This window comes from Ursus arctos, unplaced genomic scaffold (assembly GCF_023065955.2).
Source record: "Ursus arctos isolate Adak ecotype North America unplaced genomic scaffold, UrsArc2.0 scaffold_2, whole genome shotgun sequence".
Taxonomy (NCBI): domain Eukaryota; kingdom Metazoa; phylum Chordata; class Mammalia; order Carnivora; family Ursidae; genus Ursus; species Ursus arctos.
The window spans coordinates 57299693-57322689 of NW_026622874.1; the positions used below are offsets into that span (position 1 = coordinate 57299693).

A 22997-nucleotide genomic window follows, 5' to 3' on the forward strand; every position below is an offset into this window, starting at 1 on the left:
GTGCCAAAGACTGTCTTTGCTCCGTTTAATTTCAGGCACGTTCTCTGGACACCTGTGCCCACATGCTAGGTGCTAGGGCCACATAAGAAAAATATGGTCCCAGAGGTGCTTATTGTCTCATGATGATGAGAATGATGGTGGTGGTGATGGGGACAGCAGTAAAATTCACTGAACGCTTGCTACATGCCTATTCCTGGGCAAGGTATTTTGTATTATTTCATTTAACACACAAATTCACCCCAAATTATTCCCTCAATTTACTAAAAGGGGAAACTGAGTCTTGGAGAGATTAAGAAACTTGCCCAAGCCATCATAAGGGGCAGAGTCAATAATCAGTCCGAGGTCTGTGTGACCTCTAACTGCCCTCCAATGCCACCCTCCCAGTCAGAGGGCACAGCCTCTCCAGGGCACAAAGATGCCTCAACTACCCAGCGATAAGTGCCATGGCTAAACACAGGGACTCTGTCTGAACACTGGTGTTGCTCCTGTGTGCCCCTGAGAACACAGCAAAGCCCAGATGATTTTTCTTCAGAAGCTCTTTCTGCTCGATCCTCAGCAGGCTAGATGGGAACGTAAAGGATATTCGAGCATTAAGTGAACCAGACGGATTATTAGGGGTTTCATAGCCATTTCTTCTCTTAACTCTTGAAGACTATGTGATTCTTTTCGTTGTACAGATCAGGATGCTGGGGCCTGGAGGAATTGACTGATTTAAGTTTGAACAGTTCATCCGTGTCACAGCTGGGGGTTGAACTCAGGCCTCCATGTTTCCAAAGCCAGGCATGCTCTTTCTAGTACATCCAGTTATGCCATGAAATGGCCTAAAACTTAAGGACCCTGTCTGTTGAGTTAACAAATGCTCGCTGGGGCTCTGGTGAGGGAAAGCACTGTGCTGGGCGCAGGAGAGACAGAGGAGTCTGCCACGGAGCCTTGTCCGAAGGAGCGCACCGTCCAACGGCGGGTGGGGTGGGCCGTGCGGATGATTCTAGACAAGATCCAAAGAATGCAGTGCTGTAAATGGTGCCTTTGTTAGCTGACCCCCCCCCCCCCAATTCCGGCTGGCTGGTTTGGGATGCCCCCTTTCACCTTCAGAAAGTTCCGAAGCGCCTGGTGCTCTAGCTCCTTTGAGAGATCTGAACGTGAGCACAGGACCAGGGGATTCCTGGGGAAGAGTTCCGAGGTCAGAAGAGTTTGCAGCCCCAGTGTCCCCCACCACCCTGGTCTCTGGCCGCCCCACCAGAGTGCGGCCTTCTCTGTCTAGGCAGTAACGTGTCTGCTTTTTTTCCTCTCGCTGGAAACGCACTTTGACATTTTTTAACAAATAACACAATTTTCCCTTTGTGTTTCCCTTAATAAAACACAGAAATGAGAGCAAGAAAAGGAAAGTAAAAAAACATGTTCCTGTCATCTCCACTCTGTAGCAGGATGTCCTCCCTCCCTCGCTGTCTCCCTCCCACCACGCGAGGGCCTCTGCCTACCCCGTCCTCAACTCCTCGCCCCACATCTCAGCCACAAGCGTTCATGAGTCTGGTGGTGGCGCTTCTGGGTTCTCTGCCGTAGAAAGGGTGGCTCCTCGGCGGGTCTGCTTGCCTCCCTGAATCTTCCACAGATGGCTCCTTAACAGAGGACAGGTGACGGCCGAGACCTCAAAGAGGACCAGGGCCCCCTCCCAGATGAAGCGGTACCAGCAGGTTACAGGTCCCTGCCCACCCTCTTGACACCCCTTATTCATTGTTGCTCCTTCTTCATTACCCTGGCCTGTCTTCCTCCAACGACGGCAGCTTCCAGACCAGCCTGGCAAGGGCCCTCCATTTCCTCCTCAAAGCAAAGTACTAGGCAAAAGACATAGTGCCTGGATCTCTTGGAATCTGCTTGAAGTTGCAGGATTCCTGATGTTTGGAACAGCTGCCTATCTCTTAACAGGGATAAAAGTTAAGTTTCCACACTTGGGGCCAAACACCAATTGTACAATTGCAATTCGGGGGAGATGTGGCCTACCAGCAGCCCATATGGAAAAGGACAGAGGAGGCTTTGTTCATAACATACACAGGATGAGTCAGCGGCAGCCACTGAAAATGCTAACCCCAAATCAGGCCATGTTAATGAGTGTTTTATGGCCAGAGAGAGGAGACGAGGTCCCGAACGCACGATCACTGGAAAGCTGCAGCAGGTCTGGGTGCCATAATTTAGGAGGGATAGAGAAAAACTGGAGCAGGTTCAGAAACAAAGTGAACAGAACAGAGAGGGCAGCTCTGCCCACATCTGACAGATCTTGGAAGTAGGATTTGACATTTCCAATGGCCAACCCTGAGCAATCAATGGACCAGATGTGGCCGTGCTAGGAAAACGAATTTTGACCCAATATAAACTTAACACTTGGACCAGATGAGTTTTAAGGTCACTTCCATCTCTAAAAGTCAGTCATTTGGGGTGTCTCTTCTAAAGCCTGTTTACCTCACTTCCACAAACTCTCAGAAAACAGTATTTCTGATAAAAGGGAGACTATGGTGGCTTCTTCATAAAGAGCTTCTGGACAGTGGGCTTTGTGGCCTCTTCTGTCATTAAAAAGGTGAAATCACAGCGTTTGAGTCTAAAATGCAAAACCATGTGACATGATCAGGGGAACCTTTCACAGATGGAAAGATGTCTGTCTACCTACCCACGATGTCACCGAGCTGCTTCAGGCCGCAGTGAAATGATACTGGGGGAGGAGTGGGGTTCATGATCCCCAGTTCATTGAGAGGGGGAAGATAAAGCATAAAAGAGAAAAGCCTGAACACACAAGGTGTATCTTTAACGGTTTGGACACATCACTTAGCCACATCAGTGTCTACACCTGGACCAATTCTGCAAAGCGCATTATAAGGAGCTGTTGGTTCTATAGCCAACTCCACCCCATTGTTTCATAGACTCAGACCAGGAAGGACTTTCAGACCACTGAGTGAGTGAGTGAGTACAGCCCCATCATCGCAGGCGGGAAGTATAGTTGCTCAGAAAGGTGAACTTGGCCTGCCCCAGTGGAGAGCTGGCCGTGCAAGTGAGGTCCTTGGATTCCTGACCCCATGGGCTTTCACCTTTACTAGAGTGCCCCCCCCCACCCTAGGGAGCACCACACTCACCCGTCAGATAAGTAGTTGGCATTTGTTAATCACATGTATGTGCCTGGCTCTGCACTAAGGACCCCAGGGTTCACAATGTGATTCTGAGACACAGTCCCCTTCGTGAAGGTGCCCAGGAGTCTGCTGGGGGAAAGACAGTCCTAGCCGATACTTGCGAGTGACCTATACTAATCAGGCTGCCTTCCAGATGCAAAGACCATTTAAGGGGCTTGGGTCCCAGATCAGATGAGAACCTACTCAGTTTCAGGGTATTCTCTAAAAGGAATATTCTTACCACCCGTCAAACATATTTCATAAATTCAAGACCTTTAGTGAAACCAAAACTATTGGGCATTTAAAAATACTCCTTATGCTTGTATTTGCCCGACTACTTTTTTTTTTCTTGCCCAACTTCTATTTTATAGGTTATCCTAAGAATACTTTGGTAATTCATATTTCCCCCCCACACTCTACCTGGGGTGGCAGAAAGGACAAAGGACAGGTGTCAGGGGACATGCCACTAGCCATCTGGGCAACATCAGGGAAATTTCCCAGCCCTGCTAAGCCCCAAAGTTTCATCTGAAACAATGGATAAAACTATTTGTTCTGCCTTCCTCACAGGTTTGTTGTAAAGATCAAGCAAAATCACGTATGTGAAAGTATCTTGGAAAGTATAAAGCAGCATTCAAATGTAAAGTATTAAACTCTTTGCCCTTTTCCCTTGTTTCCCTGAAGTCATATTCTGTGTTTGGCTTGTGGCTGCTGGCAGAAAGCACTTATAATGGCAAGCGGGGTCAAGGCCCCCCGAGTGCATGGGAGAAAGAGCTGCCAGCACTTTTTCTTTAAAAAATAAGGAAGTGGTCCTGTCCTTGGAGAAGGGAATAAAAAGCGCTGGCGATGTGGCATCTGACCGGGTCAGGTTCACTCTGCCAAAGTGCCTGGCAATCCTAATTCAGTTCCCTTCAGGTTAGGAATTGAGGGGTCCCCAGAGAATCCGGCTGAACTGACCCTTCCCGTGGTATTCACTCTGCTCCCATTTTCCTCACCTGTAATATTGGGATAATCATTGTCTTCACCTCATAGGGTTGCTGTAAAGATGAAATGAGTTAACTGTGTAACCAAGCCTGGCACATAATAAAATGTTCGATAAATGTTAGCCCGCGTTATGATTTATTTATTGAGTATCCACTTGGGGCCAGGCACCGTGCTAACCTCCCGGAGCACACAGATGATTAAGACCCTGTTCCTGCTCCTGGAGGGGCTAAAAGGTCTACCACTGGAAGCTAAGGTTGGGAGGTGTAGGGAGTTGACATTTCCCCCCAGTACTTTGCTCCCCTAAGTATGCCCCCTTCCTTAGCTGACTCAGTGTCATTGAGGGCTCAGGGTCTGGGGGTCAGATCCTACCTAGTCTCTGCCAGGAGCCCGATTCAAGCTTTGGCCGTGGCTCCTATGGCCTCTGCACACCCCATCCGTGAACGGGTTTCCATCTGAAACGGTGAAGGGGTTTCGAGCCCCGGGGAAGTTGGGAACTTTGCGGGAGCCCCGGCTGACCGAGAAGGGGATTGAGGAGCTCTGCGCCTTGGGGGCCCGCAAGCAACCACACTCCCGCCAACAGTTTCCTGGCGCTTCCGACGGCGCGGGAAGGGCTGCGGTGCTGCTGTCGCCTGCAGTGGCGGAGAGCGGCCGGGGACGCAGCGTGAGAGCGCCGCGGTGCCTGGGGCGCGGGGGGCACGGGCGGCGGTCCCGCCGGCGCGCCCTGACGGAGCCCTTGCACGTGGAGGGGAGGAAACTTTGCGTGCCTGCGAGGCGGCCGCTGCGAGCTGGGCCGCGCAGCCGGGCCGGGAAAGGGAGCTCGGCGGCCGCTCCAGGGGCGCGCTCCCAGCCCGCCTCCCCGCGCACCCCACCCCTTCCCTCCGCCGCGCGCCGCGCCGCGGCCCCTGTCAGCAGCGGCCGGATCCGCCCCGACGCAGCAGGGCCCGACTTGCACCCACGACCCCGCGCCTCCGCCCTTGCTCCCGGCCTCGGAGAAGCCCCGGCCCTTCCCGCCCCCGAGGAGCGACGGGGCCGGCCAGGACGTCCCGAGAAGGCCGGCCGCCCGCCCGCGGCCACGTCCCGGCCCGGCCCGGGCGCGCCGAGGAGCGGAGCCAGGGGCCGACGCTAGCTCGGGCTCCCTCCCGGCCGCGCCGGCTGCAGCCTCGAGGGCCTACGCCGCTCCCGGCCGCAGCTCCCCGCGGCGCCCGGCCGCTTCCTCCCGCCCCTGCCGCGGGGAGCGAGCTCGCCCACCAGGTAAGGAGGGCTGCGCGTTCCTGGGCTCCGGCTCGGGCGGGCGTGTTTCGGAAAGTTGATTTGAAATGCATCCAAGAGCGAGCAGGGCCAGCCGCGGCTCCTCCCCGAGGCGACTTCTTCGCTCCTGCAGACGTTCCCGGCACCAGCAGACCGGCGGGAGGACCGCCCCGCGCGCCCCCAGCAGCTCTCAGCGCCCGGGGTCCGCGAGCAGGCGGGCGCGCTCCGGCTCGTTCTCTCGGCCCCGCCTGGGCCGGGGCAGGTGAGGGACGCCCCGGACCGGTCGGGGCGCGGGCCGTAGACCTCGCAGTCCCGCGTGCCTGGGCCCGGCCCCACGAGGGAAACACCTACTCCTTTCATCCCAGTCTCCCCACGTCGCTGGGTTCCCGCAGAGTTGTCCCTAGGGCCCGCATTAGTATAGGTTAGGGCGGAGTCGGACTCGGGATGGGCAACCTGGGACTGAGGACGGGGTGAGGGTGTGTGTGTGTTGGGGGGGGGCAAGCGAAGGAGAAGCGCAGTTGGGGGGCGGAGGTCTAAGTACAAAACGCGTTGACTTCAAGTGAAATCAGATCAGTCAGAGCAGTTCGCGGTGACTCGTCTCTCTCCTCCCACCCCACGTTTCTCTTGGCTGGACTCTACCCTCCCGACTCATTCTGGTGACCCTGGACACTCCCTCCGCTCTTTCCCAGGAGTGTGGCGGCTGTGGGCTCCCGGTCCCAGAGGGCACGGACCCCAGAAGCATCGTTTCCTCTCCTCTACAGGTCCTCCCGGCCCGGCCCGAACATGCTGGACGGCCTGAAGATGGAGGAGAACTTCCAAAGCGCCATCGAGACTTCGGCGTCCTTTTCCTCGCTGCTGGGTGAGTGTTCAGGCAGTGCGCCCCGGGCGCACTTTTTCCACCAGACCCCCAGCTCTGCAACCCAGCTCGCCCGGACCCGGTCGGCAATAAGGGAGCCAGGGCCCGTGTCCGGCAGTCAGTTGAGCCGACGCTCCGTCTGTCCGTCAGTCCCCTTGGGTCCTTCCTACCCCAAACCGACAAGCCGCCCCAGGCCTCACGCGCGGGGCACCAAATTCCCCAAAGCCGTGAGGGGCGGGCGAGATTGCTCGTGGGCGTCTGAGTGGCAAGTGATTAAAAATACCCAGGGCTGGATTTTTAATCACGGAGCTGATCGACATCTCGTAAACGCCTCCCGCTTCTCGGCCGCCTAGGGGCGAGAATAGAAAACCCGAGGCTTGAAGGCGCCCAAGTTCGAGGCGGCTTCTCGTCCCCACCAACTCCAGCCCCAGTCTCAGCCTCGGGCCCGGTCGAAGGGCTTTTCCGGGCCGGTGGGCAGCGCAGCGCGGGGATTAGCCCGCACCGCAGGGCCCTCGCTTCTGTTTTAATTAACTGGAGCCGGACCTCGAGGCCAGCGGGTTTCCCCCTGCCTCCCCAATCCCTTTGCAGCGACCGCGGAGGAGCCGCGAGCCTAGGGCCTCGAAAGGGTGTCCACACGCGCGGGTCTCGCTGATCTGGGCCAAGGATTCTCAACCCCACCTCCCACCCCGACCTTGGTGCTTCTCAGGTGTGGGCGCGGGTGTTTTAATATTTTAGCGGGAGGGATTTTCGTTTTGTCATTTAAACCTCTTGCCTCTTTCCGTCCTTCGGAACCGCTAGAGCGGGGTGAAGGCGATGAGACAGTTTGGCTGGAGAAACCATATCCAGAGAGGAATTTCCCCTACTCCCCAGATGAAACGAAATCACGCGCACTGAGTTCCCCTCTTTCAACCGCGCTTTCGGAAACTTCTCGACTCGGTGCAGCGTCGGAAGAGCGCGGGGGCCTGAGGTGGCATTGCCCTGGCACGGAGCGCGCGCGACCTTGTGCCTACAGCGGGCGTCGCGGCTCACAGTGTGCGCTCCGCCCGGCTCACGGAGGCTCCCAACGCCAGGGTCCTGGCCCTGAACGCCGAGACAGGACAGAACGAATAGACAATTTTACAATTGAGAACTATCTCGCTACTTTTCTTAGCCCTCCCTGCGTGCCCCAAGGCGACTGGCCCCACTGAGGAGCTGGTGGCAGGATCCCCCAAGGGAAAAAGCGACAGGAGTGTAGCAAGGAAATGAGGAAGGGTCAGGCCCTTTGGGACACCACGCGCAAGAGTATTGTTATCAGGGGACAAGGCCTTCTTTAAATAGCTGTGAAATGTGCTGACAAAGGCGGCCAAGCGTTGTTCCCAGATCCTAAAAAAGGACACCCTTCCCCAGCAAAATAAAGGAACAAATGGACAAAAGTCCAAGGCGTAGGGTAGAGAGCATTCCCTGTTTGCGTGGAGTGGGTTTGGGGTGGGTGTCGCTCGCAAGCGCGGTAGCTGAACGTGCGGGATTCCCAGAATTCCCGCGGCATCTCCGCGCCCTGCTTCTTTCCTCTTCCCCTCCCCGTTTTGATGCTTCTTAATTATGAATATGTCTACATACATATATATATACATAAAATTATACGTATAAACCCACCTGCAACTAGTACTCCAGCCAAGGCGCAGCACTTTGGGGTTCTTTGCCTGGAGCGAGATGGTATTTTTCTGTACGCCTGAGACTTTTTAGGAGAAAATTAAAAATTTAAAAGTTTTCCCTCAAAAAATACAACAGAATCACGTTTTAGCCAAAAGAAAAAACCAATCCCCCAAATTCTTTTTATAGACTCACCGTTTTCATAATAGTCAAAAGAGACAAGCATAGTGACTTAATGCTTTCGAGATAAACCTGGGAGCGCAAATTTATTTGTAGTCTAATTTTACTGGTTGTGCGCACATTTGCGCGAATACCTGGGTAGGTTTGATAATGAAGGCCACTTATTCTTGATTTCCGCCCCCTGCCCTGGTAGAATTTAAACCTTCCCATAGAGTTAATGTTTATTAGAAACAACACCTGGTTTGATTTTTCTCGTTCTCTAAAACTCGGTTTGGTTGATTAGCGGGGGGCTTCCCAGGGTGGGGGGCGCAAGGGAAATAGGCGGGCATGGAGTGATCCGAGCGGGTCCCGGCCAGGGTTGGCCGCGATGCTGGGCCGGCGCGGTTGACCGGAGACCGTCTATTGCTGCTGTAGGCAGAGCGGTGAGCCCCAAGTCTGTCTGCGAGGGCTGTCAACGGGTCATCTCGGACAGGTTTCTGCTGCGGCTCAACGACAGCTTCTGGCATGAGCAGTGCGTGCAGTGCGCCTCCTGCAAAGAGCCCCTGGAGACCACCTGCTTCTACCGGGACAAGAAGCTCTACTGCAAGTATGACTACGAGAAGTAAGTGATCGCGTCGCCGGAGCGCGCCCCCCACACGGGCACCAGCAGCGAGCGCTGGAGACCCTGTCCTCCTTGACCCCCGCCCGCTTCCGGAAGGCGCGAGAGGCACCCGCGCTCTCCCAGGGACGCAGAGTGCCGGTTCAGCCCCAGGTTGTGGCCTGTTGCCCTCCCCCGGGGCGGCGGAGACGTGCGCGGTGTGCCCTGCCACGACACGCCCGCGGGGGCGCGAGCCACTGCTCCCTGCTTGCCCGGTGTGCAGCCCTCCCAGCTCCTACTCCGACGTGGCCCTTCCCAGAGGACACACCTCTGTGGGGGCTCCGACCCGAATCCGGCCTGTTCCCGGCTCTCCCCTTCCCTGGGGTGCCCCGCGGGCTGCCAGTGGCCCACGTCGGCTCGCGGGGTTCCCACTCCGTCTTGGCCACGTGTCTGTGCCACCCACGCGCTTAGAGCCAGCAGCGAGGTTTCTGCTCGCACGGCCTCCGTCCCCTGTTGCGCGGCTCCCGCTCGGCTTTGTCCACCCGCGTCGCGACAGACTGGGCTCTGAAATGGCGCGGCTGCCCCTTCGAGCTCCGCGCACACCCTGTTTGCCTTTTCTCTTACGGTGCCCGACCCCCCGCCCGTTTCTCAAAAACCCTGGGGCGCAGGGGCAGTTAGGCCAGAAGCGGGCCCTGACCTGAGGCTCCCTCCTCCCCGAATTCCCGCGTGGGTGTGCGGTGCAGCCTTGCCCCGGATTCAGTTCTCTCCTGCCGACGTAACCGTTCTGGTGTGTTTGGAGGAGAATTAGGCGGCAGGTATTTAAGAAAGGAGTATTTGGAATCTAGATTTCTGTAATGCCTACAGCCTGGATGCGGCCGGGAGTGGGAGTTAGAAGGATTTCCTGGTGCTCGCCAGGCAGGCCCGGAGTTGCTTAGTGGGTCCTTGGAGAGGGAACTGCTTTTCCACGTCAAAACGGCTCGTCAGTAGGGACACTGACTTCGCAAAGCTGTGCACGGTCCTGAAGGCAAGGAAGGCGGCTGAAACGCAGGCCTCTCTTTTTGCACACTGGGATTGGTGTGTGGGGCCGAGTTGGACGCGCGTGCGCGCGCAGGAGAATTCCGCATTTGTTACTGGTGAATAAAAGAGCAGTACGTGGGGATAATCAAGGGAGGGGCCGTGTGCAAGAAAAGCAGTTCCTATCACGTTATTAAAAACACAGTGAAGGGGGGGTGCAGAAGTCTCCGCATAACCAAAAAACAAAAACACTGAGCAAGAACAGAAATACCTTCCTTTCAGTGTTGCCTGGGCTCTGAGGTTTACTGAAAACTGGCAAAGCGTTGATACCCAGTGACCACGCAGGCGCACAGTTTTTCTGCCGCCCCCTGCTCCTTTACCGTCCTCTACTCGAATTTTGCTGTTCTGTGGAAGGGGTACTGGGCATTTTGAAAAGATAACTTTGCATTTTTAGCACTAAAAAGAATGCATGTTCTGTTTGGGGCGCGTTGGACAATACAGAAATGAATAAAGAAATGAAAACACAAGACCACTTCACAAAGTGGTAATTATGGTTAACATTTTTTAAAGAAGACATGCCTGTATGTGTTCTTGGTTGTCTGTTTGTTGCCACGGTGTCTGAGTGAGAAGTGCAATTTTTAGGGAATTAAGCAGATTTTGCCCACCGAACTTCAAGTATCACCTTTGGATAAAGCTTCTGGTTGATTGCTCGCTTTTTTCCCCCCCCCCGGTCTTGCTTTTCATCTGAAGGTTTTGGGATTGTGTAGACCCAATCTTTATCTTTCTGCTTATAGATTACTGAAATGTCCACATCCTTCAGGCACAACACTAGCGAATTCAAAAGTATTGGAGCTTAGGAAAGGATTTGGGTTGTGAATTTCTATTCTGTTTGTTAAAAAAAAAATCACGAATCAAAGAAGGCTTAAGGGTCAACACAGCTGTCTGGCCAGTCAGATCTTCTTTAAGGAAGTCAGGCTGTGTCAAGAGGGGAAGAAACAGTTGTTGTAAAGTACTTAACACAACAATGTCCTCTCCATCTCAGCCCCCCAGGTTTGGCGGGGTTTGGGCTTATTAGGAGCCCACTAAGGTCAGTTCTCCTCTCTCACAGCTATTTCTGCAAAGGGAAAATTGCAGGGATCAACTTGCCAGCTGTTGGCCAGAACCAAGAAGATTTTGTAGAGGACCGTGAGCTGCATTGTTCAGAGAGGTGTTGATGTTACAATGAGGGGTTTTAATTTTAATTTTAACATCTATTTCGGAAACACATGTCCAAAATGGTGTTTCTTGCACTATTTAGCTCGTGGCACCCTATCAGCACGGGTCTGTGCCCAGCCCCTCAATTTTTTTTTTTTTTAAAGGATGGGTTTTAGTCTTAGTTTCTCCTCTGTTCCCCATCTCGATCCCATTCTTTTTTCCAACAAAATGGGGTTTTCATATATTGAATAATCTTCACGGCATCAGCGTGCATGGTGGTTGCTTGTTTGTTTCAAAACCAGGCTCCAGACAAATTCCTTTATTCAGCCAAGCTTCTCTATGTAAGGCAGGGGGCTGGGTGATGAGAGGCTATGAGACCCAAGTCCCAGCTGCCTTCAGGGGGCTTGTAGCCTAACCCCTTTGCCTTCTGTATTCTCCCAACTGTCCAGGATTTCTTAGAAGCCTCCTCTAAGTGCAGAAATAGGTACTGCCTAGGAGTCCTCTGGAATGACCGGATCTTTGTCGTCTAGAGGGACGTTTTCAGCTGCAGATAACATGAGACAGTCCCAGACAGCATTTTTTTCCTCTTGAACGAACTGATTCTTTAAAAATAATTTTGCCCTTTTGGGTGGATCTTTTTAAAATCTGAGGCCCAGACAAGGCAAATGGAGGGAGAGGAAGAAGAGCTGGAGGTGAGGTGATGGGACTGTGCGGGGGCAGATGAGGAAGCCCATGGTGGAGATGCAGGTCAGGCATACCCTGCTCTCCAGATTCGCCAAGTTCAAATGCTATTCCTGCACATTAAGATGAAAGAACGTTATAGCTCACGTGCAGTCTTTGGTGAAGGGCGGAAACATAATATGAACAAAGCGAGTTTATTGCATTTATTTTAGCCATTTATAGGTTCTGTGGGCAGTTTTGCATTTGAATTATTAGCTGCCTATTCGTGGTGTCAGGTGGCCAGCTAAAAAGTGAAAATTCTACTCTATCAGCTAGTGGTTACACCTTCTTGGTGTCAAGCACCAAATTTGTCTAATTAAAAAAAATGGAATTGACAGTGGCAGCTGAGACCCAGCCATCCATTTCAGACTTCAGGATGTTTTGTTAAATATTTGTCTCATGCACTATGACACCCTTAGGAGTAATTTTTCTTCTGATCATCCAAAACAAATAAGCATTTAAGGCCGGAGTGCAGAACACTGATTTATGAATGTCCGCAGAAATTAAGAGCTGGAGGCGATCTTTTCTGAGCATGACAGGTCATCAAAGAAAACTAACTAGTTAGGTGGGATGATAGGTTTACAGAATTGCTGAAGCTATACCCAGTGATTTAAAACAGGGGGGTGCTACAGGTATGGATGTTTAAAAACTGGATCCCGCTGTTTTCAGTGTTCCTAAAAGTTAGCAGACAACCAAAATATTTTCCAGCCTGGGGGACTTCTATTTATATAACTGTTGTTCCCTATTTAACTGAGTCCTCTGTGATCTGGGTAGTTTGGAGCTTTCCCTGAATTTGTTCCAAACAAATACTGTAGTTGGACTTCAGCTGGAGACAGAAGAGGCTGCTGAATTACGGGAATGCGGTAATACAATAGATAATTAAGCCTTCTGGAAGGGATCCCACATTTAAATCAAGTTTATATTGTTTCTTTCATGTGCCTGGCAGCTCGGTGCGTCAGCTGGGGCCCTCTCCTCTCACATGTGAAGTTTATCATTATCCCGTAGATTGTTCTGGACATCCTAGGAGCAGAGTGGAATAGTTCTGCTGTCATCAGGGCTGTTCTCATAACATCACAACTCCCCACATGTCAACAGATCCCAGGCCTTGGGAGACCTTTCCTCAGAGGGCCCGTCCATGTTTCCCCTCCCCTTTCTTTGGGAGCAGACCAATTTTCCGAAGACAGGGACTACAATGGGGCAAAGCGGATATCCCATTTAGAGCTTTCTCGGTCTAGCCTTCGGCCTGCTGATTGGCAGCCCCTCGGAGAAAATGGCCGAGGTAATGATCTCTATTAGGACCAGTAATGAACTAATTCTGCATTTTATCAAGGTAGTGTAGGATGTGTGTGTAAGGGAGAAGAATTAGTTAATTAGTTTGGTTTTATTACTGGGACATGACTAGGAGATCAAAATTGGGCATGCAGTTACTCCTGAAAGGGAGCCCACAGCCGAAATTACAGAGGCAGCTGTAGATTCTTGCTGTACTTTATCTTTTGTTGGCCCCGCTCCTGGCATAATAAAATGTAAGGAATATAAAAATCAAACACAGCTCGGTAATAAATTGGTGTCTGCATTAAATTGCAGGGGGGTTTAGCTCGGGGTAAGCACCGTCCGCGGGCTGTGGCTGTGTGTTGGTGCAGGCCGACTAATCTCTTTTTTTATTTGAAGGGTGATTGGAAACAGTCCTCGCTCAGAGGTGTTTTCTCTTTTTATATGGATTGGTCCCTGGGTAGGACTTCCTTGGAATCTAAGACTTAAAATTTTGAAATAAAATTAGACAGCACAAGTAGATATTAATAGTATTCTGGGAATTGTATACGAACGTTGCTTTTCAGAAGAGGGTTGTGGGATTCTTTAGATCCTTACATAAATGGAGCACGTTATAGAAAGTTATTTATCCAGTCCTGTTGTACGTACTGTAGAGTCCTGGGACTTCTGTCATCCGCCTAGTAAGGAGTTGCCTTTGCTTTCAGCTTTCAGTGACAGGAGCTGTTCTGAAAGTTCATTGTTTGTCTTCCCTTTCAGTTTCATTTTTCTCATTTATAACTTTGGCATTCGCCAAAATACTGTTACTGATTTTAGAGAGGCCTTGTCATCGTTGCTTTCTCATTCTGGAAAAATGTGTTTTCGGAGCTCACGAGCAGGTACTCTTTCTCTAATGAGAACAATTCCATTTCTTAAATTATCAGCTAATTAGTCTTTATGGTCAAAGAAATTATTTGGGTCACAGCATGTCGAAGTGAGACAAGAGGCAAGGATTTAAAATACTCGTTATATTATCAGAAATTTAGTAAAGCCTCTTAGGGTCAATGCCCATACAACACGGCATTGTTGAATCCCATCGTATTCAAAATAACCCATATTGAATCCCATTCACTTAAGTGTTAAGTACAGTCGTACAACTTCAGGGAACGAACGATGGGGGGTGGATGTGCGATCACACGGAAAGATTTAAAAATAATTTCTGCCATAACTGTGAACCCTTAGCCTTATTTGAGCGCTTTTCAGTTTTTTTCTTTTCAAAGATCTTTCTAATGTGGATTTTTCAATGTCCTTTCACGTCTTCAGAGGGGAGTTCTTGTGGGCTGAGATCAGGAGGAGTGGGGGCCCCTGGGGTGGCATGCCTCTCCCAGCCTCTGCCCAGAGAAGCAGGGTCCCTGTCCCGGAGGGCCCTGTCCTCTCTCCAGCAGGCCTGAGGCTGCCCCCTGGGAACACCTGTGTTTTTCTGAAAGTCTCTTAGTGACATGCAGACGGGGTGTTGCCAGCACCCTTGCAGCTTTGCTGTGGGAAAGTTGGTGATTTTTAGGAGCAGAATGTAGAAAGGGTTCTGAAGGAAATAATATTAGAGGACAAAAGACATGAGGCCCTTCTCTCCTGTGTGCCCAGTTTTACTGGAACCTATAGGAAAACCAGCTTGGCATTTACAGCGTCTCCGTGGTCTTTTTGACTAGCACGATGTGGGACGTTTTAGTTAGTTTATCACAATTAGAATTAGTTCTGTGATCGCTGACCAACGTCGGCTGCCGCTCTGTGTCTCTTTGTCATATGTTAAATGCAGCCCGGCCAACCGCCTTGCTGAAACGAAGGGAACACCTTCCAAATGTCAAATTGTTATTTTAGTCAAGCACAATTATCTGTCTCTATATTTTTAACCAAGACGAAATTAATAAAATTGCTACGGGCCCTGGCATGAGTTAGCAGGAGGATTAGAGCTGCATCGGCTAAAAAGGAGGTGTAAACACTGTCATCTTGCTACATGTTTGTTTTCACAGTACTGAAAATAAATAAAATGAGACTTAGGGTAGGGATTAAGTTTCTTTTGGTATCACACAGCAGATTCGATTGGAATGCAGCAGAAACACGGAAGTATTTGCGAAGATGTTATGGACGGAATAAGACCGGGGCCTCCATCTGTGTCTCACCTTGTGTGTCTGCTGGGTCCCATCACAGATGACCCCATCTGGGGATTTAGAAAGAAGATTTTTAAAAGCTGCCTCTGTGCTGTTCTTCTCAGTTGGCGAACCGAGGCAGCCGAGTCCTCTGTGGGGCTTGTCACCTGGCCGCCATGCTTGGATGAGCCAGCATTGAAGGAGACCATTGCCAGATTCCCCATTAGTGAGCCATCATGTCACCACAACTAAAAATACAGAGTGGACTGTGCTCTTCCTAGCCCTCTAGCCCAGACTCCACGGGAGAGTCTTTCCCGATTCCAGTTTGGGGAACCTATTTTTGGATAACAGTAAATATGTCTGGCTTTTCTGACTCCAGTGTCTCCCCAGCCTATTAGATTGGCGTTTGATCATTGTTATCCGGTAATGGGCCGGCCCTGCTAGTTGTCTGGCCACTATGGGTCAGCCTACCTTGCCTGACAGGCCCAGTCAAACTCTGTGCATATAACAAATATCTTTAGCGTCCAGCATGGCTGGGAATGGACCACATGCTGTATCTGGTGCTCCCATCTGGCCCCCTCCCATTCTGCCTCCCCCTCACTCCCCTGTGCCCTGTGGAATTCTAGTAACATGACTCTTGCCAGCATCAGATCTTACTTCAAGACCATCTCATCAACCTCCTCATTTTTCCCCCCCAGGGCATCCTTATGGACCATGAGGCCTCTTTTGATTTGCTCACGTGGAGGAAACTAATTAGTCTTCTGGATGCCAAAGTCACAGTCCTGTCTCATGGCCCCCCTGTTACGGAGCAGGGCTTAGCTCAGTGGTTGGCAAGGGGCACACCCCTCCGGTTTGCGTCATCTCATGACCCTTGCTCTTTGGGGGACTGGTAGGGTCCCCCGAACATCTTCTGAGTGTGCCTGGTGCCCCCGTGGATGCCACCTTGTGTGCTGTCACTCTAGATGGATGTTTCCGGGGGGTGGGGGTCAGAGAAGCACCTGAGTCTGACGCTGTCGCCGGTAAACCAGAGGAGTTCTGATAGCATGTAAGCACACCGTGCATCCTTAACTTCTTGCTGCTTCTTCGGACATGGCGCTTGTCCAACCTGGCAAGAACTTCTCCTCCTCTATCTCTGGAGCACAGGTTCTGCGGCTGCGATGGAAGGGATCTTTCCAGCAGCCTCCTCTCCGGTTCCATCGGCCCCTCTGCTACCCCAGCGCCACGCCTAGACTGCAGTTCTGGTGCCTCTCCCTATGGAGCCTAAGGAACCTTTAAAAGGATTTTTGAAAACAAAACAAAACAAAACACCCCCTCCTGAACTCCAGATTAGCCTCTTAAGCTCATTAAAGTTCCTTTAAATACCAAAATGTTGGGCTCCTGGGGACGATCCCCCAAACCATATTTTCATTCTTAACATTGTTGTCATTCACTGTGCAGCAGATTAAGGGCAGCTCCCTCTGGGCCCAGAAACGGTCCCCTCTCTCTCTGCAGGAGGGTCCAAATATGTCTTTGTTTGAGGACTCCAATAGCCTGAACCTAACTGAGTAGGAGCCAATGGCGGCTTGGCCTGGGGCCCCCAGCTCCATGCTGGAGAAGAGGTTGATGTCTTTGGGGGATAAGATGGGGCCTAAAATGGGGAATGGGCAGTTGAGTGGAGAAGATGCGGCTTGTACAGTTTTCAGGAGCTTGGTGGCCACGGGGCCCTCTCCCAGTCCGGGTGATGGATGACTGCTCCAGTGGCCTGGATTTAAAGGACTGTCCTTGCCCTAGAGAGTGAGGCTGGCTTAGCGAGCCTCTTTCTGGGACCCAGAAGAGATGCCAGAGCCCAGTTTCTGTTCTTCCCCCAGGCGTTGGTGGGCCACCACAGTTCAGAGGTGGATTTTTGCGGCCATACCTGCCTTTGGCCCCATGCTGCTCTTCACTTCAGCCTCTTTTCCAAGGAGCCTCCTTAATAGACCCACCCCCTCTCTGTCATTTCAGGCTTCCTTTCCTAAAGCTGGCTCTTGGGGAGAGCTTTCTGGTTTTGACAGTGGAACAAATCCTTTTTAACATAACCATCGAGAGTTTCCTCCCCTGCTGCTGGCCCCCCTCACCCCCCCTCCTCCTGCCCCTCCTACATTGTAGCAGGGATTCCTTTGTGCATGTGTTCCTGGTACACAGACAGTGATGGCCGCCATCTTCACAGGGGTACAGGCCAGCTCCTCAGAGACGAAAACCAGTTGGCAGTGCCGTGAGGTATACTTTGGAAACCCAAGGAGGAAGAACATTCCAGAAGACCCTCCCTTGCATTTCTTTAGCCAGAGTGTTGCTTGGTCCCTGTGCCTCTCTTTCCCTTGGAGCTCTATGTACCCAGCATCCCTAGATTCAACCAGAACACTAGTTATACAACCCCCTTTTCAAGATCTCAGCTCAGTCTTGTCTTCTTGCTTATCTTGTGCTCTGAACCCATCTCTTGACCTTATAAATTTCGTATTATCTTGTGTACAGGATAGAGCCTGGTCTTAGCTATCAGTCAAATTGGACAGGATATTATGAAATAATTCACTTGGGATGTACATGAGAATGTGGTGTTCTTTTAAAGATACTTTTTAACTGAAAGGGTGTTCAGTCGAAAAGGAATGACTACCTTACAGTAGAATTTGAGGTCCTAGAATGGGACCAGTAGAGGAGATAATTTTGGACAGAATGCAAATACCACTTTGTAGGGGGCTTTCCTGTTCGGCTGGTTGTGATTTTACACCCGCTCCTTTTCTCCTGGATTCTGCTCCTGGTTGGGGTCTTCCATTTCAAAAATCCATATCCATAGATGGAAGGGGTTGGACAGGTGGGTAGGGTTGGTTTGGGCACTGTGTAGCTCCCTCCATTCCTGGAAAGATAACTGGAAACACACGTCCTACTGTCAAGAGATGTCCAAGCCACAATCTCCTTATCCGTGCAAGGGACTATGCTATCAACCTCCTACGGTTATTGTGACACTTGACTAAGAAAATGAACATGAAAAGCTTTTTGGTAAAATACAGAGAACTCTACAAGGTTGGGTATTATATTTGTTTTTTATTTTTATTTGAGTAAAAGAATTTAGATTCTCAGGAGCTGTGCATGCTAACTCTGCATGGTTTTAGTGGTTTAGAGCATAGACTGTGGGCACAGGGTGTCTGGGATCACATCCTTGCCCTGTTGCTCACTAGCCATTTCCTCGGGCAAGGGTCTTACTTTCTCAGTGCTGGTTTCCGCTCTCTAAAATGGGGGTAATGATAGTACCAATCTCCTAGGGTCATTTTGGGTTAATATTTAAAAAGTGTGCAGGTCTGGGGCGCCTGGGTAGCGCAGTTGTTAAGCGTCTGCCTTCGGCTCAGGGCGTGATCCCGGCGTTCCGGGATCGAGCACCACGTCAGGCTCCTCCGCTGGGAGCCTGCTTCTTCCTCTCCCACTCCCCCTGCTGTGTTCCCTCTCTTGCTGGCTGTCTCTCTGTGACATAAATAAATAAAATCTTTAAAAATAAATAAATAAATAAAATAAAAAGTGTGCAGGTCAATGCTTGGCTCGTAGGAATTTCCATAAAAGGACATGTTGAAAAAAATGTATCCTTTTCCATTTTCTTTTTTCTTTAGAAGATTTTATTTATCTATTTTTGTGTGAGAGAGAGAGAGACAGAGAGAGAGAACAAGTAGAAGGGAGGGGCAAAGGGAGAAGCAGACTCCCTGTTGAGCAGGGAGCCCGATGCAGGACCTGATCCCAGAACCCTGGGATCATGACCTGAGCCAAAGGCAGCTGCTTAACCAACTGAGCCATCCAGGCGCCTTCCTTTTCTGTTTTCAAAGAAACTTCGCATGTATTTTCTTTATTGGACCTCACAACAATTTTAAAAATTAGATAAGAAGAGGTGTTTTTCTCCCTCTGCATTTTATAGCTAAGAAACTGAGGCTCAGAGAGGTTAAGAACTTGCCCAAGGTCACGCTGTTGGCAAAGAGGGAAGCTGGGATGCAGTCCCCAGCCGTGGACTCCTGGTCCAATGGCCTTTCCTCTAAATCACACCATCTGCTGCTTGAATTCTGGTGTTCACACTCCAGTGAGATCACAATTCTCAGTTTGTCCCGTTGAACCAGCTCTTGGAGAACAAGTCCCCACCTGCTAGATACTTGAGCTTTCAGGCAGCCTTCTGACGGTCAGCTGTTTACGTATTCTGTGGTTTTTAAGGAAGTTTTTTGGAATTGGGGATTGCCTGAGCGTGTGTGTGTGTGAGAAAGCTGCTAGCATCCACCCACCGCTCCTGTTTATCAAACTCCACACCCACAAAGCCATACTGCCGCCATCCTTTCCTGTCCCATCCCATCTGCACTGGGCTCCATGGTTCCTCTAGCTTAGCTGTTCTGCTCCACCGGAAGGATGACAAAAAGGCAGACAAGCATCCATTTTTCTTTCTCTCCAGCTCCCAGAGTTTGCTATTGGTGGCTTGTTCTGGGAGCCTGTCTGCACATTTGGCAGCAGAACTGTTGAATATCAGATCTGGAGCCTTCCAAACATAACTTCCATTGGGACTAGCCAGCAGCTGTCCATCCATTCCTTGCATAACCCTTTTCCGAGGGTTCTTCTGAACTGTGTTGTATTTTCAAGCGAGCCCCAGCCTCAGCTAGGAAAGATCCCTCTGTGCCCTGGTAGGAGGCTGATTTTCAAAACTGTTGACTCCCTCTTGTTTATTACATGAGCTGGCTGGATCAAAAAAAGGGATAATGGAATCTTGGTTTTTAAGGAAATTAAGTATTCCTGTATTGTATTATTTCACTCACCGGTGCTGACACTTGGTTCACTTAAAACTAGTTCCAGTCAATTTTAGAGAGATTTGGAATGTAGGTCTGAATTTAATCTCTGTAAACTGGCGTGTAATGAAACTAGAGATTTCAGGTAATACAGCAGTAACTGGAATGCACGTTACCTGGTTGTATGCGGATTTCTCAAGTTGAGAATTAAATGGAATCTTATAAACAGTTGGTTTATTAATTAAGTCACTCATTCATTCATCTAATCATCAAACAGATTTATTAAATTCCTCTATGTGCCAGGTATGTAAAAAATGAGTAAAATGAAACACGGATGTATTAACAATCTAGCCGAGACTGTTTAGAGACATAAATTAAACAGATGCCTAAGAGAAGGATAAGGTTGTGTGAAGAGAGGTCTGGCCTGTAGGACAGAGAGCCCACTCATTTACGTCCCTTGGTTCTGCAGTACTCTGCTCTTCGTGACCTCCATACTGCTTGTCACCATACGAAGTCTACATTTATCTGCTGCTTTGTGGTCTGTGTCATTAGGTCATAAACTCGGTGAGGGCAGGGACCTTCCTGGTTTTGTTTTGTGTTTTGTTTCTTGAGACCTGTATCTCCAGCATCTTGCACGGTCCCTGACACGCAGTAGGCATTAGACAAATGTCTGTTGGGTGAATGGATAAATTAATCTATGTGTGACTTGCTTGGGGTTGTTATAAAAGCTTCATGGAAGAGGCGACAGAAAATAAACTAAATAAATAAAGGCATATTTCAAATTGTGGTAAGCGCCAAGAATCTACGGAAGAGTACATAGTAATACATAACCAGGGGACCCCAAGCTTTAGGGTATTTTATCACATAAATCAGGAGAAGAGGGGAATGCCCAAGGGGATACTACATAGAATGAGAGGAGCACCGGCGGTCAAGAAGCCCATCTGCGGTGGGACGGCACAGAGGCCGGAGGGGAGGCCAGGGTGAGTGGGGTTCTGGAAGACAGGACAGTGGTGGGGACTTTCCAAAACTAGGGCTGCCTATTTGCTCTTAAAATTGGCAGTTAGTCATTGGTAACCTTATCAAGAGTAGTTTTCTTCTTCTTCTCCTTTTTAAAAAAGATTTAATTTATTTATTTGTCAGAAAGCGAGCACAAACAGGGAGAGCAGCAGGCAGAGGGAGAAGCAGGCTCCCCACTGAGCAGGGAGCCCGATGGGGGACTTGAACTCGTGACACTGGGGTCATGACCTGAGCTGAAGGCAGATGCTTAACCCACTGAGCCACCCAGGCGTCCCTCAAGAGTAGTTTCATCAGAGGCATAGAGGGGACAGGACAGCATTTTAATGGGTTGTAGAGTCAAATGTAGTCGAAAGAGCAGAGGGAGTGATATGACCAGCTCTTCTGAGAAGGTGGACAGCAGAAGAAAGGTCAGAAGGGAAAGAGACAGCAGTCCATGGGGTGGAGCTAGAATGAAGGGACGATGTCCTAGGATGGGCTAGTCTTGAGCCTCCTTGATGGCTAAGATGCGTTTCGTCAGGAAAGGAAGGAGGTTGAGGATCAAGGAGAGAGAGGGGCATCCAGCTGACAGAGGAGAAGCCTGGGGAAAGGTCTGGCCCTGCTCTCCTCTCTCCCAACCATTTATTCCCTTTGTTCTTTTGTGCCCGTCTCCATGGATTAGCGGGAACTGAACCACAGAATGGAGGCCCACAGAAGGTGGGTCTGTTTTCTGTCACTCCTCAGGTAGCCACGGCAGCTTCCCACGTTGCGTCTTTTCCACGGCCACCCTGGTACATGGGCCTGAGGGGGCCAGCAGAGGGAGGCTCCAGCCCGTGTCCTTCTTCTTCAGACCCTAGTTGTCTTAGTGCAAACCTCGCTGTCTGTCACCTTCCTATCTCCACTCTTCAGCAGTCAGGACTCCATTTGGTTACGGTGTGGCCCAAGGTTTACATGGTGTGGCCAGTTCCCCAGGACATGTGTGCCAGGCTCCCCAGGCCTGGAGCTAGTGAGCTGTGCTAGGCAACTAGACCGTCCACGTGCCTGGCGGTGGAAGGGCCTTTGCGTCCTGGGATACCCAGGAGAAACCTGAAGAGAAGGGCGTCCAGGATGGGGACGTGGTCCTCCTCGTAGGCTGTGATGGCCCAGTCTCTCTCCACCTGGCTGTCACTGTTTATGGTCTCGTTTACACGATTGGTTGGTATGTGAACTTTCTCAGACTGGAGACTAGAGTGACCTGGAAGATAGTTGTGGGTTTCTCCAGAAGCCTTGAGCCATAATCCTGCGTTCGCCTCTGCTTTGGCTGGGTGGGTCCGGGCAAATCACATAATCTCTTTGAGTTTATATGGTTTGCCTCAGTGCCTTTCCTTTGAGTTCTGAGAGGTGTGGCACACGATCACAGACTGATGTGTCCAGTGAGGGAGTGAGAATGTTTTTGACGGGAGCAGGAAAGCAGTGTATGGATGGGTATGAATCTTTCCTTAGGTATAGGGCCATCATATCCATATGACCCTAGGAAAGAAAAATAAGTAAGTGTCATAAGGGGCCAGACCTCTTCACTTAGAAGGGGATTAAGCTAAAATCGGTGCTACCAAGGGAGCCGAGTATTTTTCAATGGTTCTGCCTCTGTGGCCAGTAACTTCAGTGGAAAAAATCAGTGACAGGTTATGTTATCATAGACACCCAACTGATTCACGGAATGAATTTTTCTACTTGGTTTCGACCGAGCTCCACAGTGCTAGAAGGGAAAACTGTGGGGAGCGCTGTGATGTACATTTCGGTACTTCGTGATGTATTATTTTTCAATTTCCCTGTTGACAGTTAAAGAGCAAAGGCCAAATGGACTGTACTCTTTTAAGTGGCAACGTGGACACAGTGGGATCGTTGGAAAGCCATTAGTAGCCAAACCTAGTTAATATCAGCTCAGGTAAATGCGCTTCCTCACTGGCGCCTTTCCCTCAACTCAATTATTAAAGGATTAAAGGACTTCCCCAATGAGCTCCCTTAAAAATTTAATGATGTACAGTATTGCAGGGGTCGAACTGTTACGACAAAGTGATTCAGCTTTGCGCTGATATCGCTAATCAGACAGAAAGGAAGATTCTGAAGCTCCCATTACCTGTAATAGGGGGAGACCCGCCGTCAGTAAAGGTACATGCTGTGGCATCCAGGCATCTCATGCTCCTGGCTTTTACCAGATTGAGCCAGCTTCTGGGGGCAAGGTGGAGGGACAGTATGTCCTGCCCGTGGCCCTCTGTCTGAATAGTTCTTATTCTTTCTTAGAATTGGATAGTATTTTCAGGAGAAGCT

At 50.5% G+C, this 22997-nt stretch overlaps 1 protein-coding gene across 1 annotated transcript in view; it reads left to right on the top strand.

Moving 5' to 3' along the window:
* The first annotated feature begins 5025 nt into the window (after positions 1 to 5025).
* Positions 5026 to 22997, top strand: part of LMX1A (LIM homeobox transcription factor 1 alpha) — a 152925-nt gene continuing 134953 nt past the window's right edge. The window contains exons 1-3 of the mRNA XM_026517258.4: positions 5026 to 5384; positions 6143 to 6240; positions 8461 to 8647. Coding sequence (XP_026373043.1) covers positions 6165 to 6240; positions 8461 to 8647 — 263 coding nt within the window. The 5' untranslated portion in view covers positions 5026 to 5384; positions 6143 to 6164. The remainder of the gene's footprint in view (positions 5385 to 6142; positions 6241 to 8460; positions 8648 to 22997) is intronic.